At 41.7% G+C, this 18449-nt stretch overlaps 1 protein-coding gene across 10 annotated transcripts in view; it reads right to left on the reverse strand.

Annotated features, from left to right (window-relative positions):
• ELAVL4 (ELAV like RNA binding protein 4) overlaps positions 1-18449 on the reverse strand; it is an 82328-nt gene that overhangs the window by 10752 nt on the left and 53127 nt on the right. For all 10 annotated transcript variants that reach the window (XM_061344865.1, XM_061344862.1, XM_061344859.1 and 7 more), the window contains exon 3: positions 8675-8778. In XM_061344865.1, coding sequence (XP_061200849.1) covers positions 8675-8778 — 104 coding nt within the window. The remainder of the gene's footprint in view (positions 1-8674; positions 8779-18449) is intronic.

The raw sequence follows: 18449 nt of genomic DNA on the forward strand, positions 1-18449 counted from the left end.
ATTCAGGACCTCACAGCCCATGAGCTCCTGATGGGGTGCAGCATTTAAGTCACTTAATTGCTGGTCCCAAACACCCCAGGTACTGCGGGACCAGAATACACATGGCACTGCCTGGCTTTTACGTAACTAAGATCAAGGTGCCTGGGGAAAAGAGGGATAACTGCACTGTACTCTTCCTTAAAATCACTGTTTCTGACTGTGCTTGATTGGGTGGTCTCATGTCAGTGGCTTCTCACTTATGCCCTGTGCTGGGGCACTTGGAAAAGCAGACTCTTTCCCACTCTGCAAATGTCTTACCTTGAGAGGGTACTCAAAGGGTTCAGACATCTACAGTTTAACCTACTTCAGGAATAACAGTTTAAAAAACACTTAAGAGCCTCTCTGGAGTTATTGAGAGTTATAGAGACCTTACCTATTCCTCAAAACAGAGAGCTGCAAAATTAATAAAGTTCCTGGGAAAACAGCCAGGGGTTTCCTTTGGGTTTTCTCACTGTGGCACATTCATTAACCAAACGCCACATTACAGGAAAGATGAAAAGTATTGGGATATGCAAAAAACACTGTTTCCCAGAGCACTGAGTGCCTGACATTTTATATAGATACTTCTACATGCAGAAAATGCTCTGTTCTTGTGGGCCCTGCAGACACACAGAGAAAGGGGAGACTCCACACACTCAAATCACATGTAAACACCTACCGCTGCTCAGGTCTACTTTTTATTTCCTCCTGCAATCAAACATTCAGGTTGCAGGGGAGCCTGGGCCAAAGAAAGAAGAGGCCAAAAGCAACGTCTTTAAAAGCAAGGAGAAAAGGTTGTGAGCTGAATGGACTCAAAGCTAGCAATGTAAATTATTTATCTGCTTTTGAATCTTTTTCATGTTCCCTCTCAGGTCAGCCAATGACAAATCAATCAGTTAGGCTGTGCCATCCTGCTTTCAAGCCATTATTCAGTTAGTTCTGAGGACGGGATGTCTTCCCACATATTAGCTATCAAAGGAAGAAATCACCCACCCTGGGCCTCCACTAGACCAGAAACAACTTGTGCTGTGAAAGTTAAAATGGGAGACAAAACCAGCTCCCATTTTAGCCCTGAAAACTACAAAGCGCTGGGTGAGGATGCTGCATTAATTCTTTATATTCACACTTAAGAACGATTCTTTTGCTCATGGCAGTGTTAGTGCCCTATAATGAAAGTGTGCTGAAAAAGGGAAGCATGTAGAAATGCCAGCCACCACAAAGGAATTCAAATAAACGAGCTGGAGAACACCAAACTACTGTCTGACCCAGGCATTTCTCAGCATTAAAATGTTTGTCTGCCTGTATGACAGTTGGAGGTCGAACGGAGTTATTTTGCTGTGTAAGATCACTTAGGAGTTCTTCCGTCCAATTTGCAAGGAAGATAATAAAATACTGTACTATTTATTTTATGGCTTGCTGGCCTCTGATGTTAGTTTCTATACATTTATATATTAACTGTGAAAATCCTTCGCTAGGATATTTCTCATCTGACAATGAACTGTGTAAGGGCTTCTGTTCAGTGTAAACAGCCATCTCAAGAGTCTGCACCGCTGTCTCCAAACACTAATGCAGAGTCATAAGGTCCAGCATTTCATATCTTCCATGGTAATGCACAGATCTGTTCAGGAGCACAGAAAATATCTCCAAGTTAAAGTAATTATCTTCCTTATTGATTTCCTACCCATTTTGCCATATACACAACTCTCTGAAAAATTTCTACACTCGAGACTCTGCAAAAGGTAAATTGAAGCAGCCTGGTCTTTCCAACTCAGAGCCCACAGCAAAGGCACCCACAGGCATGAACGCATCCCATTTGTCTTACAGACGCAAGGCGCTGGACGTGTAACAGCAACCATTTAAACACTGACACTTAACCACTTCACTGCTGCTCACAGAATCATAGAATAGTTAGAGTTGGAAAGGACCTTAAGATCATCTAGTTCGAGCCCCCCTGCTCATCCTAAGAGATGCTTTCAAATCATACGCTAATCCTGGACTTTTCAAATATTAAGACCATTTCTAGAAGCCTTATCCCAAAATTCAACTCCAAATCTGCTCCAAAGAGGAACAGCATCATCCCTCCCTGAAGGATGTGCTCTGCCAGCAGAGCTACCCTGTCCTGGTCTAAACATCTGCTGACAAACCTAGCAACTTATGTCTTCTCCCAAGGACATGTACATCTTGCTCTGCAAATACCATTACTCATCTGGTGAACCTCAGACTAGCCATGAGCCTAGTTCTAGTTCTCCACAGCAGCACAGGCATCCACAGGCCACCAAACCACCTACCGATGGTACCTGCAATCCCTGGGACATCTCTCCAGCCACGAGCAGATATGGTGCAGTCGGTGCTGTGTGACCTGGGCAGCTTTCAAAAGAGTTTGTCTAACATTCAAAACCTCTGAACTTCTCGATGACCTCAATTCTAGAAGACTTTGCTTTATCTCTCTGCATGACACACTCTCAGATGTAGGATGGCTTTTGGGGTGAGTCACTTTGCTTTTTTCCTGCCTAAGGTCCAAACGTGTAAAATGGGGACAACCCTTCCTTCACTTGCTGCCTGTTATTCCACTGGTATGCACTGGAAGTGCTTTAACACAACTGCTCCAAGAGCTTCACACGTGTAAATAAGCACAATCTTAGCTGTTTCACACACATATAGAACTAGAAGTAAAATCTGTTTAACACCAAAGGATGGGCTGTGGCTAGAAGAGATGCTTCCCACAGCCATTTCCAGGCCCTCGTCCATGCCCTACTTTTGTGCAAGAACAGAGATTTAAGCAAGCCTCCTGTGCTTTGTCAGAAAAAGCGCACACAAAGGCTCTCTGGTCCAGAGTCTGAGGACCAGAGTCTGGAATATCTTCACTGCTTTGTCCTTTCTTTCTTCAAGCCCTTGGCTGGGGGATAGAGGGGAGTGATGATGCACTTTACTGTTGAGCAATTCAATCCCATTTTATTGGGATTAATTATGATTGCAGGTACGATACAATAGTCTATCCCATCTTTTCATGAAAGAATCCACAGATAACCTAGAAGCACTCTGGCTGTATCAAGAGCAGGACTAAGAGAAATAATTGCTTTGGCTCTGTGGAATGAAAAGGAGTTATTGACAAAACTGAAGCAGTTAAATCTCGATTAAGAGAAGATGCACAGAACTAGCAGATTAAGATTCTGGTGCCTGCTGAAAGCAACAGAGCCAAATCTGAACCTTCAAATGCAGCTGAGAGGTCCTTTGAACTGCAGCATCACTACAGGCACTAAGGGTGGAAGAGGATTTGTTAACAAGCACTACAAAGATCCGAAAGGTTACACAGACAGAGGCTCCTGAAAAGCAAAACCAAAGTAAACTTAGTTGAGGCTTTCCAGGTCTGTGCCAGGTACAGCAATCACAGCTAATGACCCCTCCTTGACTAACTCTGAGCTACCACAAAACAGAACAAGCAATTACCTTAATTTTAAGAGGAACTATAGAGCAACTATATTCTAAATGTGCAGCTTGCAAATGGCTGCAATTTGAATTTCTGGGGAAGGAGAGTAGTGCATACTCTTTCACATCTCTCCCTTCTACAAAGCTTTGCTGGAGCAAGGGCACCTGAAGGCAACTGATGCCTGAAGACCAAGCATACAATGCACACAACACAGTGTCCCTGTACACGTGGGGGACACGAAGTAACTGCATACACCAGGGAAACTTGAAAATGCAAATCCCTCATTACCACATCCAACATGTTCAGCTTCTCCTGGCACCCTCCACTTCCCAAACCCTCCACCTCATCTCCCTCTCTGTGATATCCCCAGCAGTTTGGAACGGGGTACAGAAGATGCTGCTCTCTTCCCCAGTGCTTGCTGCTGCAGCTTTCCTCCTTCCCTGCCTGGTGCTTCCTGTGCCTCCTTCCCCGCTGAGTGTGACTGGAAGGCAATCTTTTTGACAAATGACTTTGTACAACGGAGAACTCTGAGGCTGCTGTTATTTGGTTACCCTACAGTGACAAGATAGTTTGTCTTTTTGCGGACAATTACAAGAATTAACATGGACAGATTTAGAGCCTGAATCGTGTAGAAATATCTGGCATTTTGAAAAACGCCCGAGAGACCAAGACAAATAGCAAGATCTTTGAGCAGTTAACATTACTATTTCGTTTCCAGAAAACTCTTGAGTACTTTCTCCCACAGCCCTACTCACTTGTATTTTAAACTAGGACCATCCAATCCTATTGATCAAAATGGGAGAGTAAAGCAGAAATAAGTATTTTTAACAATCAAAAGTATTTAAATAGCAGCAGCTATATTCCATGCTACATATTAGCTGAAAACTAAAATCATTAGGGAACGCCTCAGACCACAGAGAAATGATCCTATCTGTTTGGTATTTTACCATAGAACCATAACCAGTTTGAGTTGGAAGGGACCTTAAAGCTCATCCACTTCCAACCCCCTGCTATGGGTAGCGACACCTTCCACTAGACAAGGTTGCTGAAAACCCCATCCAAACTGGCCTTGAACACATCATCTGATAGCTCTGATGGGTTTAAAAACTGGAAGGCATCAAGGGCTCAGAGAACCCAGATTCCTTTCTCCCCTCACCGGAGACTTCTCCCTTTGCTCCAGCCATGTCACGGTGTGCTCCTGCCAGCGAAGAGAAGTACAAATACCTATTTCTCCAGCGACAGAGAAAAGGAAGGAGATGGGGACACAAGACCGCACTTCAGGGGGCCACTGGCTCTCTTTAGATTTCAAGCTTCCTTTCAAAACACTGTTCCACCCTTGTTCCAGCATCCCCCAACGTGAAGCCAGGTCACCTGAATCCCCATGTACCGCTTCCTTTGCATCCTTTTTCAGTCGCTGTCTTTTTTCCAGGGCAAAGCAGTGCAGTTGAAACAATCTGTACCCCATGCATCACACATCTTATTTTGCTTCTGATATTTGCAACCAAATTGCCAGGCAATCTTCAACAGCAGCAGTGACCTTTCATATGCTTTTATGGATGGGCAAATTTAATTTCTAAAAATAGATTCAATTTCTGGAATATATATTTATTTCAACACAAGCTGTATCTTCCCTCATTCTAAGCTGTTTTGTTGAATTATGCCAAGCTTTAGCTGTAAAAATGAAGTGAAACCTTTCTCCCTCACAAGATGCTGCTGCTGCTACGAAATGGCGCAAATAAGATAAGCACTATGATCAGCTGAGGAGGAACATAACGTGCATCACCTACTACCACCAAATGCATAACGCTTCCTTCAATGCTTTCCCCAAACAGATATTCTGTAAATAGTCACCTATCAACTTTGACTCGAAAGGGTGTCATTGACTTAAACAAAATGCACGTAAATATTTTAGCTGCTACAGTGAAAAGGGATTATTTATTGTAACAATGAAATAATAAAAACAACATTTCTGGAGTTATTTTAGTCCGCACATCTGAAAGGAGGCTGTGCCTAGCTGTTTTGCTGATCCTGCTGTAAAACCAGTTCCTCCTGTGACTGCATGGCTGTTTTGCAAGGCATCAGGAGAGAGAGAACATTAAGCTGCCACAAAAATGTTACAGAAGTGAAAAGGACAGGATTTGAGGACACGTGCAGAAAATATATATATTTAAACATGAATTAAGCCCAGTGGGGTCAAAAATGAGTGCAAATCCGATGCCCCAGGGCCAACTCGTGTTCAGCCTAGGTGCAAGCAACAGCAGAGCTCACGACTGTTTGAGCAAGGAGATGGACACAGCTAGCAGGGCCAAGGTGACCTTGGGAAACAGAAGTAATTTGCCCTGTAAAATGGCTTTCACAGATTATTCATTTCAACTTTCTATAAAAAATACCTTGAAAACAAAAGGTAGGCAGAGAAACACTACCTGCAGGGCTGCAGCTACCCAGCGTATGCGGGCAGAGGCCAAGGTTCAGCCTATCCATCAACAGGACATCACTGATTCATTCTAGGGCATAAAACCCAACCACACTCGGGAAGAAAACAGAGTAAAGCAATGCTCAGTACTTTTCCAGCCCTATGTTATCTAGTATTCAATACTTTTCAGCCTACAGAACTATATGCCACCAAATCCCTTTCTATATGTTCTTTTGAGACAGGCTTTTTTCATGCACCAGAAGTGCATTTTTAATAACTGTAAAGGGCATCTAGCTAAAGTAATCTGCTCCGGTAATTACATATAGTAACTCCATGAATTAAAATACTTTAACCTTATAATGAATCAGAGAGAGATGCTGGAAAAGGGTGTGTGGGGGCCAACAGGCAAGCTAAGAGACTTCTTAGTGCAGAGCATGATTTGTCCTTGCTTTGGAACCTTTTGGAAACCATGGTATCTCCAGCGACATGGGAGCAGCAAACCACGATTCACAACTCAGGATGAACATGGGGAAACCTCCATCCCCATCACACAGTACCAGACCTAATTTATGAAGATTTCTACGAGCAAAATATAATTAAAAACACAAAAAAAAACCCAAACCCAAAAGGCTATGGGGAGATTATCACATGCAATTCTGCAATTAAAAATTGGGTTGGAAACTGCTACTTAGATGTCCATGTGTCCAGAGCTTTGCTATTTGAATAGAAGGCACCCTTGGGCTGGTTTTAGGCAGGTGCATAAACACTTACCTGAAAACAATCTTGTTTTAAGGAAACCCTACACACATCTTCCCAATCACTGAAGAAATTACGCTGCTCCTCTGCATGTCAGTCAGGTCAATCTCTTTTTGCTTGTTATTAAATTTTATCAGCTTCCAAGAGCCCAACAGAACGTCATCTATTCCATGAAAGTCCACTGGCTAATAAGAAGCATGAAAACCCCAAACCTAATAAAGCACTTGTATTTGTAAAATAGATACCGAATTAAAAAATATTAAAGGAAATACTTTCTGCAAAGACATTTCAGCATGGGAAGTTCCTGGGTAACAAAAATCTTACTACACATGATGAAAGGATGGCATAATGGTTTAATTTTACATGTTGGGAGAAATGCAAGAGAGTAAACGGGGTGGGTTTTGGAGGCCTTTTTGTGGGTTATGTGTTTCCTGTAACCTTGGAATCCTATGCATACAATAGCATTTCTCTGGCTCACAAGGAAAACATAGAGGCAACACAGCTACTTAAGACAAAAAATGTAGCGCCTTCGCTAACAATAATGGAGCAAGTATGAAAGCGCTGCATTAAAACCTATTTTTTTTCAAGTTCTTCTCAGTTTTTAATAAACTGGAAGACAGATTAGCACCTTCAAAATACTATGTTTTTTCCTGATAATGTGCCTTTAAAAGCAATTTGGAAAGCAACTTACTGCTCAACTTTGCACTGTAAGTGGGAACTGCTGAGTCCAAGCATGTATTGCCACCTGCAGCAGTAGATAAGACGGTAGATTTTGCTGCTCTGCCTTACATATTCCTGTAAGGTTTTCTCTTTAACTCTACAAAACCACACTGTGAGCATTTTTATATATGGCCCACACACATATCTACAGGATGTAACCTGGTTTGTCTAAGGGAGGTCTGGAAAAAGCCTTCTCTATACAATCCATGCAGCTACTCCACCACTTGCATAAGCCTCAAACTTATGACTTTTGCTCTCCACTGATCATACACATCAAGGGAAAACTTGCTTGAAACAATCTTTAGAGATGCACAGGATCTTTTTGCTTTAGGGAATGCCATTTCATCCAAACGAAAACCTTGAGTGAGAAAGGGTAAGTACAACCGAAGTACTGACCACACAGTATCCTTTTTTTGCAAGATAAAAAAATCACTGACATTATTTGTGCCATTTTTTCAGAAGTAAAAATTCTATTTTTATATTCTTTGACATTTTTGGCTTTGAAATATAGCTTAAATACAGAATAAAAATTAAGAAAACAGAACAAATCGAAAGAAGCATTCAAATATGATCAAAGCAGTTCCAGATAATTTGAATCAGATCTGCTGTGTGTTCCTCTTCAGTATTTTGATTCATATTCCTTAAGCTGTATTAGTTGTCAGAATTCGGGATGTGGAAATCTTCCATAAGCTGTTTCAAAAAGGCTTTATCAGCCATGCAGCACAAAACGTGACAGTGCAGAAACTTGCTGTTCTTGTGAGACCACTAAAGAAGGTCATTGAATAACTAATGGTCTATTACAACGAGATGAGAGATTTCAGTGGGATCTCCAAAGCCTCCAGCTTTTAAAAGAATAGATCAAACTAAGGATGTGGAAACTGAGAATTTGTTGTGTTTTTGTTTGGTTTTCTTTTGAGAATGACATAGTCTAACTTGAGAGACACAAACTTCCAACACCTAAGTGATATGGGTGTCACTAAGAGAGCTCCATGTTAGGGTGTTTCCTATTAAAACATAAGAAAATGTGTAACTTATGAATATACTGTCACCTACTTCACCTCTGTTTATGGATAACAGTACCACTACAACTATTTCATTCCACATTTAAGCCTGACTGCAATGATTTAAGGAGCTTCCCATTACTTTTCCCCCTTGAACAATAGCAGCAATTTAAGAGAAGAGAGATTTCATCTTCCGCATGTCCTCCCATAGTTCCAGGGAGGAGCCCGTTATTTCCCCTTGCACTGGAGATTAAAGTAGTGATGAAATTGGCAGAAATTTCATTTCAACTACCTTCTCCACTTCCTAAACTGAGCAAAAGATGTTTTATGTTATCTTACCTTTATGGTTTTGGTCTGGAGTCTGAGTCCATTTAAAGTGTTAATGGCTTTCTCTGCATCCTTTGGATCAATATAGTTAACGAATCCATATCCTAAACTCTGCCCTGTTGAAACACAAGAGAAAAGGAAAGAACAACTCAGTACTTTTAAGCGCAGGAACCGCTTCCAAGAGTGGGAACACAGTGTTCTTACAGTGTCCGTTTCATCCTTGATTTCCCCTATGGTTTCTATGCCATTCTTTACCATTTCATTAGCTTCTTAATACAGTAGAATCCAATATAAGAATTTTAAACTGCTGCTCTGAAGATCCTACATTAAAAACAAGAAGGAACAAGCTCCCATCCTGACTTTCCCTGGATTTTACTTAGAAGTGTGGACGAGGCTTAACAGCAGCAGAATTGTGGAACAGCTTTGTGTAATAGCTCCTAATAAAAGTAACCAGCTGCCCTGCCAGAGCAGTAATGAGGCCACCTCTTAAAAATGATAATACACACGATTCTGCTCCTGTTCATAAATAAGTTTGTCCTTAAAATGCAAACATCAGGAAACAGCACTTTAACCTTGAAGCAGCTGACTGAGAAAGACAACCACCTTTACATCTTCTTTTATTGCTCAGTGAGCACCCAGTAAATAGGAAGAGAAAGGATAGATCAAATTGCAGTAGGATAAGAGACCGCATTAAAGCTTTCCTCCATGTATTAGGGATGACAGCGAAACCAAAACAGTACAACTGCTGCTGCACACGGGATGGCAGGAGCCCACTGTAGCAGCCAAAATCATTTCAACAGCTTCTGTTTGACTAGTGAGATCTGTTTGTGTTTGCAGCAGAAAAGAGAAGACCTGGTTAATAGCTGGGATAAGTAACAGGGAGCTGGAGAGGCCATGCTGTTAGCACAACAGACACTCATGCTCCCAAGCCCAAGGACTGAGCTGTGGGTCTGCAATGGGCTGTGAAAACCTGCATCAGAGAGGTACCTCTCCCTGATTCTCAAGTAGCATCAATTCTGTTAATGCAATGTGACAGACAGCCGCTTCCATATCCCTTCTTGAGCCTCCTACTGAAGTTATTTTGCACATTTGGAAAACACAGCGATTCTTATGGTTTCTTTTAAAGGCACATAAACTTATACACATGCACAAAATAATCAGATTTCAAGAACAAGCAAGCCCAGGCAGGCAAGCAAACAGTCCTGTATTTCAACCATCCTTCTTCTCATCGCTCCCAAGGAGAAAGACAGCACTTGTGGAAGATTTCTATCTGCAGGAGCAGCAAAAGGCGACCCAGCTCCTGCTCACCAGGAGAAAGTGGAGGTTGGGAAAGCAGCTGCACACCAAGTGCCTTGATGTACCCTGGAGGCACGCATCCTGCCTCCTGAGCACAAAGCTTTGTTTCTTTGTCTCCTGGACTACAAAAAAGCATCTGTGTGTTTCTCAAAGTCAGACACCACCAGAAATACAGCATTTGCTGCAACACAAATACAGGGAGCACTTCTGTCGTACGAAATCAGATCAAAGTGCTAAAAGCTGCTAACTATGCAATGGAAGACCTTAAAATTCCATGGAAACACTGCAATTCATGCCTAAAATGCCCACATGCAGGCGTTAAGGATAAGAAATGGCAGTTTTAACCTACAATATATCGAGGGACCAATTCTATCCAATCAATTTAACTTCAGAAGTAAGTATTAAAACATATCTAGTCTTCCTGGAGAGCTGAATTAATCTCTGCAAAAACATTCTCACCCCAGTTACATGACATTAACCAAGAAGGAGCTGAAGTCTGACTGAGCATGAAGCCTGAAGCAGAAATACTGTAAAGATACTTTCGATGCCATGCCTTCCTCTTCTTGTCTACCCAGATATTTTATACAGCCCCAATCCCTGTGCCTCTGAACACATCAAATCCTTAGTATGTTGAATCCTAAACAGGCCTAGACAGAAGAAAGCCATTCTCCAGGAATCTGACCTTTTTTTTTATGGAGGAAGGAATATGCAAGGATCAGGGGTCGGATAACCTGAGTTCATGCCCCTACTTTTCCCCATAACCATCTATTAACCTTCAGAGGTACCTAGGTAAAGGGTGCAGCTGACACAGCCCTGGGGTTTATGTCAGTCTGTCTGAACACAGGCTTCCATGCCCAGCCACTTCCATGCCCAGTCAAGGCACATGGACTGACCAATCTCTACAGTATATACTATGATTATTAATCACCTCTTTAAGGAACATTCTCGCTTCTGTAAATACTTCTGTATGGATGAGACCATGGAGAACAAACCCACCCACGAAACAAGCTGTAGGGAAGAAAACTAATGGCAAGTCAAGAAAAGAATGGTATAAAAATTCCATAGACCGTGCTTTTCTCCCCTTGGAGTTCTCCTACAAGATTATTCAAGTTATTAGATACCACCATCTCCGATTCTCACTGCCAAATGGAACCAAACAACTATTTTCTCCAAGGTGAAGGTCAAAGAATACCAACATGAACAAAGTTGTGTGTAAGTATGCCTCCAGAACCTGGCTAAAACAAAACAATTACATTGTCAGACAATTTTGGTTAGAATAACAGGTACACAGAAACACGTTTTTTTGTTAGTATATACTCCTGAACATCATGAAATACATAAAACCTGTAATTGAATTTAAGGCCTATTACTAATAAGCTATTGGTCATGATTTCATATCAAATACATTAATTGCTATGCTGGCTGTATTAGAGTCTCACAAAAAGGGGTGGGTCTACTCAGCATCCTGAGCACTGGATTTCTATACATTCAAGAAAAAACCCTTTTGTCTTAAAAAAGATTCCCTACACCCTTTGCAACCAACCAAAATCTTAGTGCAGCTGATTCAAGCAGCAAATTCCTGTTGCTGTTTTCTGCCATATACCGTACTATGTACCACTGAAGGTACATAGTAAGGTATATGGCAGAAGAAAATCTTTCAAGCTCTCGCCACCCCAGGGGTACATTCTGTTTTATGTTGTATTTTCAAGCATCTCCCCTCAACACCATCATTTAATGGAGACAGAGAACATCCCCCCATCGACTGACAAAAAATGAAAAGAAAATAAACCCAGAAAACCAGTAATTTGTGAAAAGCATTATGACTGCTGGCAGACATTGTAAAGTCTTAGCGTGCTAAACATTTACAGCTAAAGAACCACGGAAGTATATATCCAGCTAAAAGTACGATTTCCAAATTATTCTCAAGAGCAATACACCTTATGTCAGACAAAACAGGCTCTAGATAGAAAAGAAATAAAAATTGGTAGAGAAAAAAAGACCAGAATATGGTGAAGCAGTAGGAACTTTTGGGGCTTTTTTTCCATCATGTACTCTTATTGCATGTATTCAAAAAGGGTAACATTTCTTTGGACGCAATCTGGCAGCATGAAGCAAGCAGCTGGACCTCTCAGTGGGATCCCACACAGACACTGAAGTTCATTCCCATGCTACACTTCCCAGGAACAGCACCGTAAATAGTAAATATTTTCTGTGATTTGGAATCCAGCAAGTTCATCGCATGCTGCGATTCAGTAGGGCAGGCAAGAGACATTTCTAGATGATCCTAAAACAACACCTTGTTATATCACTACCACCATTGCTCTTTCTGAATGTTTTATCTGGCATGCAGAAACGCAGAGCGGACCTCTCATGATCTGGTAAAGAACAGGTCTAAAAGTGAGCAATAGCAGGGCTAAAAATTATCACGGACTTGACAAGTCTTAAACCCCTATGAAGCCAAGCTAGTAATGCACGTATTTTGTGTTTCAGCAGGCTCCATTTCAGGGCTGAAAATCACCAAGATTAAAATAAATCACGAGAAAGGATATGGAAACATAAGTATACCCGATATATGAAATTTATACCTACACTGAAAACCCTGCAGCTATGGAAAAGGGGGTGCCATTTGAAGACCTGTACCTTCCTGTGTAAGCCAATTCCTTATTAATTAAGAAATAAAGTGAAAACAGACAGAACTAAGGTAAGTTAGGACAGAAAAATAGGTGGAAACAGAGAAAAGAAAAATTATAAACAAAAAGCCCCCCCCCAAATCTCTGGCTTGTGAAGGTCAGAATTACAAAAGCTCATTTCATTTTTTGGATTACGGAAAAAAGATCCCTTAACACTCAGGCTGACTCAGTAGCAGATAGTAACATTGCAAAGAAAACAGATGTGTTATGTACACCTGAAAAAGCTATATGAAGTACTAACTAGCAACACAGGTGGATGTTAAAACAGGACCTCCTGAGATTCTACATGTTTAAATGAGATGCTCTCGATTACTTGCAGAGAACAGACTCCAAAAAAGGGCACAAATGGCTCTCTTGCCATTTTCAGTAATTCTTACAGCGCTGAACAAATTCCAGGAGCTTGGAGGAAAGACGATTTTGCACTGAAATTCAAAAAGGGAGAACTGGATGGCCCAAGAAATTTGAGGTCCATCAGCCTAATGCTGAGCAAGGCAAAACTACAGAATATTCAATACTGGACTCTAATAATAAAGAATTAGAGAGAGGTAATAAAATCAATGTCAATCAAATTATGTCTATGGAAAATAGATTCTGTCAAACTAAACTGACATCCTTCCTGATGAGATTACAAGTTTGACTTATAAATTTGAAGAATGTCGATTTAATAGCATTGATATACTCGGGTCTTCCATAAAGCACTTGATTTGTTACTGCTTATTAACTGACTAAACCAAAATTAACATGGCACACATTAAATGCATGAAAAAAATAATGAGCCAACATCTCTAACTGGAAATTGTGAATAGGAAATCACTTGAAAGTGTTTTTCTACAGGTCTGTCTCAGGAAACAGATCTCTGCCCGGAACTCTATTTCCATCGACAAGTGGAAAAAACCAAACTCCTTCCCTCCTGAAGATCATCGACTGGAGAAAAACAGAAGGAGAGGATAAGAACAAAGAGGACAGAGAGAAGGTGCAAAGCAAGTTAAGCTCTTCAGTAAACTACATATAAATACATTTAGGTAGCACAAACCCAAGACCAGGCCCCAGCAAATCAAGTTAGCTATGGCATACTTTCCAAACAGGAAATGGAAGGACTCATACTGACGCATAATCAGCCACCTCTCAAGCTTGCAATACTGCTGAAAGAGTTAACGCGTTTCTCCTTGGCATAAAAGCCACACGCTCTAAAAGGGAAATGAAAGTCGCTGTTTCTGATCTGGCTGCCTGCTTTGCTGCTGAAGGGCCGTGCCCAGTGCTGATGTATGTCCTTCAAGAAAGATACTGATGCCTTGCTGATGGTGCCACGAAAGGAGGCTACAGCGCTGTCAAACTCCTTCAACTGAAAGATGGGGTCACAATCTGTCTACCCAATCAGAAAAGGTTAAGTGGAACCTCAACAGTACTACATTAGTACTCATCTGAAGTACATACTCCCTTTTTTTGTAATACTGTCTCTCCAGCAGATAAAACATGGAGTCAGGTATCCAAACTCGTACTACTTGGCAGCTGAAACAACAGAAACCAGACTAGGAACAACGAAGTAAAAGCTGTTTTCCTGGGGAAGGCATTTATTCTGTTTTTGACAATGAGGGTAACCACATGATTTTAACTACCTACCAACTGTTCTGTCAGTTTTTCTACCACCGGAAATTCCAGATTTTTTTTCCCCCAAAAGCTATGTTCTAGCTCAAGCAGGAATGAATCCAGGGGAAGGTTTTGGCAAGAAGTGTTAAGTGTTCAGTAATCTCTTCTAGCCTAAAGCTCCAGATGTGCAGTGTTCTTGCTGGCTGTTCCTCACACAGGTTCCACTGCAATCATTCCCACAAGCAAAGTGGAAGTAAACTACCTTCTTAGACAAACTTGACACCTTCCTATTGCTGGAAACGATTCTAAAATCACCTTATAGAAGAGTACCACTTTGAACTGCAAACCTGTGACCAGAGAAGTTTAAAAAAAGTTTTAAAAATATCATTTTTCTCTTGAAAATAAACTACTCTGCACTGCAGAGTCCCATTAAAGGGCTATGGTCCCCACTGTAAACAGTCACTCATTAAAACAAGCACAGAGTGGGACAGCAGCAATGCAAACTGCCTTAAATCATGGTTTTGTTGTCCCTTGCCCAAAAGTAAAGCCTAATTAAAGCTGCCCTCCTGACAGCCATAACACGAACGGCACCGAGCACCAATGCTTTTCTCTGACATAATCCCTTCCTTCAGAAGTAGGCCACGTCTGACAGCTCATCTCGTATTAGCCAGGCAGAAGCTGTCAGGCAGTAACAGCCTTCAGTCACTCCAGGTTTGGGACCAATGATAAATAATGCTCGCCATCAATTGTCTAGAGCTTTCTGACTACAACATTTGTCTGTTCCGACTTTGGTGGATATTTAGGGGAAGAAACTGGTGCCAGGGTGAGCTTCTTTACTGAAGCATCCAAGTTCAACTTGCTGTCCATCTGTGACTCTTCCAGGCACACCTGTACATGCTCTTCAACCATCCCCAAAACGCTCTCATGAACTGGGGACATTCCTATTAAATACCACCTCCACATGGCTGGCAAGGAAAGCACCAAGCAAGGAAGACAGGCAAGAGAGAACCTCATCATGCCTTCTATCTCCTGAGTAACAGAAGAGACATACTGGCATTCAAGGTAAGCCCTGCTCCAGCTAATCCCACTTTCAGAGCACAACCCTGCAAGCCTCCAATCCATTTCAGAAACATTTCAAACACATTCCTGGAAGGACAAAGAATGACTGGAACTCCTATGCAAAGCTGTATGAAGTAGGGGCTTTTGGAGAAGGTTACATAAACACCCTTGAGAAGGTACATTCAAAATGTACAAAAAGGGTCAAATGAATTGCCTGTCTTTTTATTCTGGTTTCTATGACAGTTGCCAACAAACAGAGCTGCTGTTTACCTAAAAAAGGAGATAAGCTACAGAGAGAAGATTCAGGTCAAGGAAAAACGAGATCTGATCATGAGACCAGTTCAAATCCTGACCCTTGTTTGATGCCTTTTTATACCAGCAATGTCAGTCTCATTCATCCTCCATCCCTTTATCAAGGAGAAGCAGCTGCTGACACCCCAGTGATGGACACTGCAGTCACAGGAGAGGCAAACCAGGAGGGAAGCAGCTTCTGCGCACACTTGCTCCTAGGACCAAACAATTAAGCTAAGGCTGTCACTGTCACAATTCACTGTAATCCAGTTGGTTCGCAGTTGTGAAGGGTAACTTGTTCTGCGCTTAGTGCAGCTCTTTATCACAGCATCCATTTAGTCTATAGCTTATTTAGAATACAGACTCCTTACATTTGTACAGACCAGTATTTAATACATGTTGTCCATGAACATCAAGAAAGCACCCTCCTCCTATTGCAATATATCATTTTTGCAAGAATTTAGGAAAAAACGTGTAGTCTTTCTCAAAGCAAAAATTAGAAGGATGAGTAGTAAATAGCTTTTATTTAGCCTTTTGTAGGAAGGCACAAGTTTTGTTTGGGAGCCTTCCATCAAATTACTGTATTTCAGATGTGCTTGTTAGTTCTTTTGAGAAGACTCCCATTCTAAATTACTAATGTCATCTGTATTTAAATGCAATCCAGCCTAGAGTCCCAGATACACTTTGATGCTACAGTGCACCCACAATTAAGGAGCATGACTTATCCTTGGTTAAAAGCAGCCATTGGCACAATCTGAGCATCAGCACATCCTCCTTAAGATCCTATCTGAAAGCAAAGCCAGGTTCTAAACTTACTCTGGGATACCATTATAACAGATCCCCTCTTAAAAGCCATGTCTGTGGTCTCTAATGAATAAATAAGCAAACCTAACCCCAAACCTCAGAGAAAATCAGTGTTCCACAGGCTGAAGCTTAGCTCTAGCTAGAGCACCTATAAAGGCGCATATGCTGACACAAACCTACTCAGATGGGACAAGATTGTTCAAGCAAACTCTTCCCCTAAGGCACCAGAGCCCTGATCCCCAACTAGCAAAGGCTGGTTCCTCTCCATAGGAAATGTGAAGGGAAAAACTTCCTATCACTGCCTTAAAGCCTGGCAGTGCCAGAGAGACTGGGATAAAAGCTCATTTGTGCAGGAGACAAGCCTTTTTGGGGGACTGAGGGTGTCAGAAATTGCACAATGAGCTCTCATGGGAGCTCTACGCACATAGGATTTAATAAACTCCAGCCCAAGTGGAAGGGGCTTCTTCACAAAAGGCCTTCTCCAACGGAGACATTGCTACATGATTAAAAACATCCCCCAAAGGAAGCCCTTGCAAACGGCATGCTGCATCCCACGTAAAACTCTCCCTCGGGAAGCAGATAAGATAGGGAAAATGAACCAGACATACAGACAACACTCAATTTTAATATCTGAATGGGAAGTGCCAGATACCATGACAACAAGCCCAGAAAAATAAAAGGGGAATAAAAAAAGCATTTCCCAAAATGTGAAACAAATCCTATAACCGCAGCTAAAGCTATCAAACGATTAGTGCTAGTCAGGTTACTGCAACCCCTGGACTGCCACATCTGTTTGGAGGAGAACCAGCACAAGCTGAACACAGTGACCTCCAAAACAAAGCCAGACCCTGAAGACCCAATTGCAATCTCCCCACAACAGAAAGCAGTGTCATTCAAGCAGCACCTTGTGAGTCAGAAAGCTTGAGTTCACCAGTCAGTGCCAGAGAAGATTACACAAGTTCTGTCCTCCTGCATAGTTTTTGACAAATCCCTTAACGCAAGATGGTGTAATTTAATGTCCTGATTTGCAGAGATGCTGAAGCAGGAGTAGCTGTCATGTAAATTAAAGGCCAATTGACAGGAGCTGCTACCCCTCAAAATTAGACACAGTAACAATTCTGATTCTGGAACAGTCCCCCTCATCTACCTGGAAAACAGAACAAGATAAAGCATGCTTTGACTGATCCTGCTGCTGCTCTGCACCACCACGTCCTCCCAAAAATCCTACTTCCACAGAAATTAAGAGGACTTTCAAAAACATGCAATTACTCCATTTTAAACTTGACCATACCAGCAATAAAATGCCTACTCTTGCAAATAGTGCTTTATAATCTCTTAAGGACTTCTAGCATGTCAGATGTTCTGCATCTCACCTGAAACAAGACTTCACTCTTAACTGCATAGTACACAGAGTTTTAACAAAGTCAGCTGTGTAATTACTGTACTTGAGGACATGGACTAATCTGCATGCAAAGCTTAAGTGGCAGTTTTGAGACAGATGCTGCTGACTTGGCTGGAGTCTTCTGCAGTTCCTATTACCATAGCACGGAAGCATTTTATCTCTGTAACGCACCTTTCCTCACAAACACCAGGAGGAAAGCAGTTTTAGTCCTATTTTGGAGAATAAAAACTGAAAGGCATCAAGATTTCCAGGATGAACTTGAACAGAGAAACACACTCATTAAAACAGGGATCTCAAACTGCATCTCTCCCACTCTAAGACAGTAACCTTATCACTGGACCAGTGCAAGCTGGGCTGAAGATACCTTGTAAACAACACACACATGTCACACTGCAGACTATATTATCCTCCTTTTTGTCTTCCTGCTTTTATCAGGCTTAAGTGTAAAACTGGATTTTAAGCATGGGTGTGCTCATACTAAGCACAAGCAACTGATTATGTTTTCAGAAGCTACTGCTCCTGATGTAAGACAACTGAGCTCCATTTCTGAACAAATATTTGGATCTCCCCCTGCCCCACCGTTTACATCTCTTGCTTCGCCATCTTTTCATCTTCTCCTCCCCCTTCCTTCAAGGAGCACACAGGCTCTGAATTAGCA

The sequence above is a fragment of the Neopsephotus bourkii genome, unplaced genomic scaffold (assembly GCF_033783945.1).
Source record: "Neopsephotus bourkii isolate Nb327-2 ecotype Australia unplaced genomic scaffold, CSIRO-AGI_Nbou_v1 NB_234, whole genome shotgun sequence".
Classification (NCBI taxonomy): Eukaryota; Metazoa; Chordata; class Aves; order Psittaciformes; family Psittacidae; genus Neopsephotus; species Neopsephotus bourkii.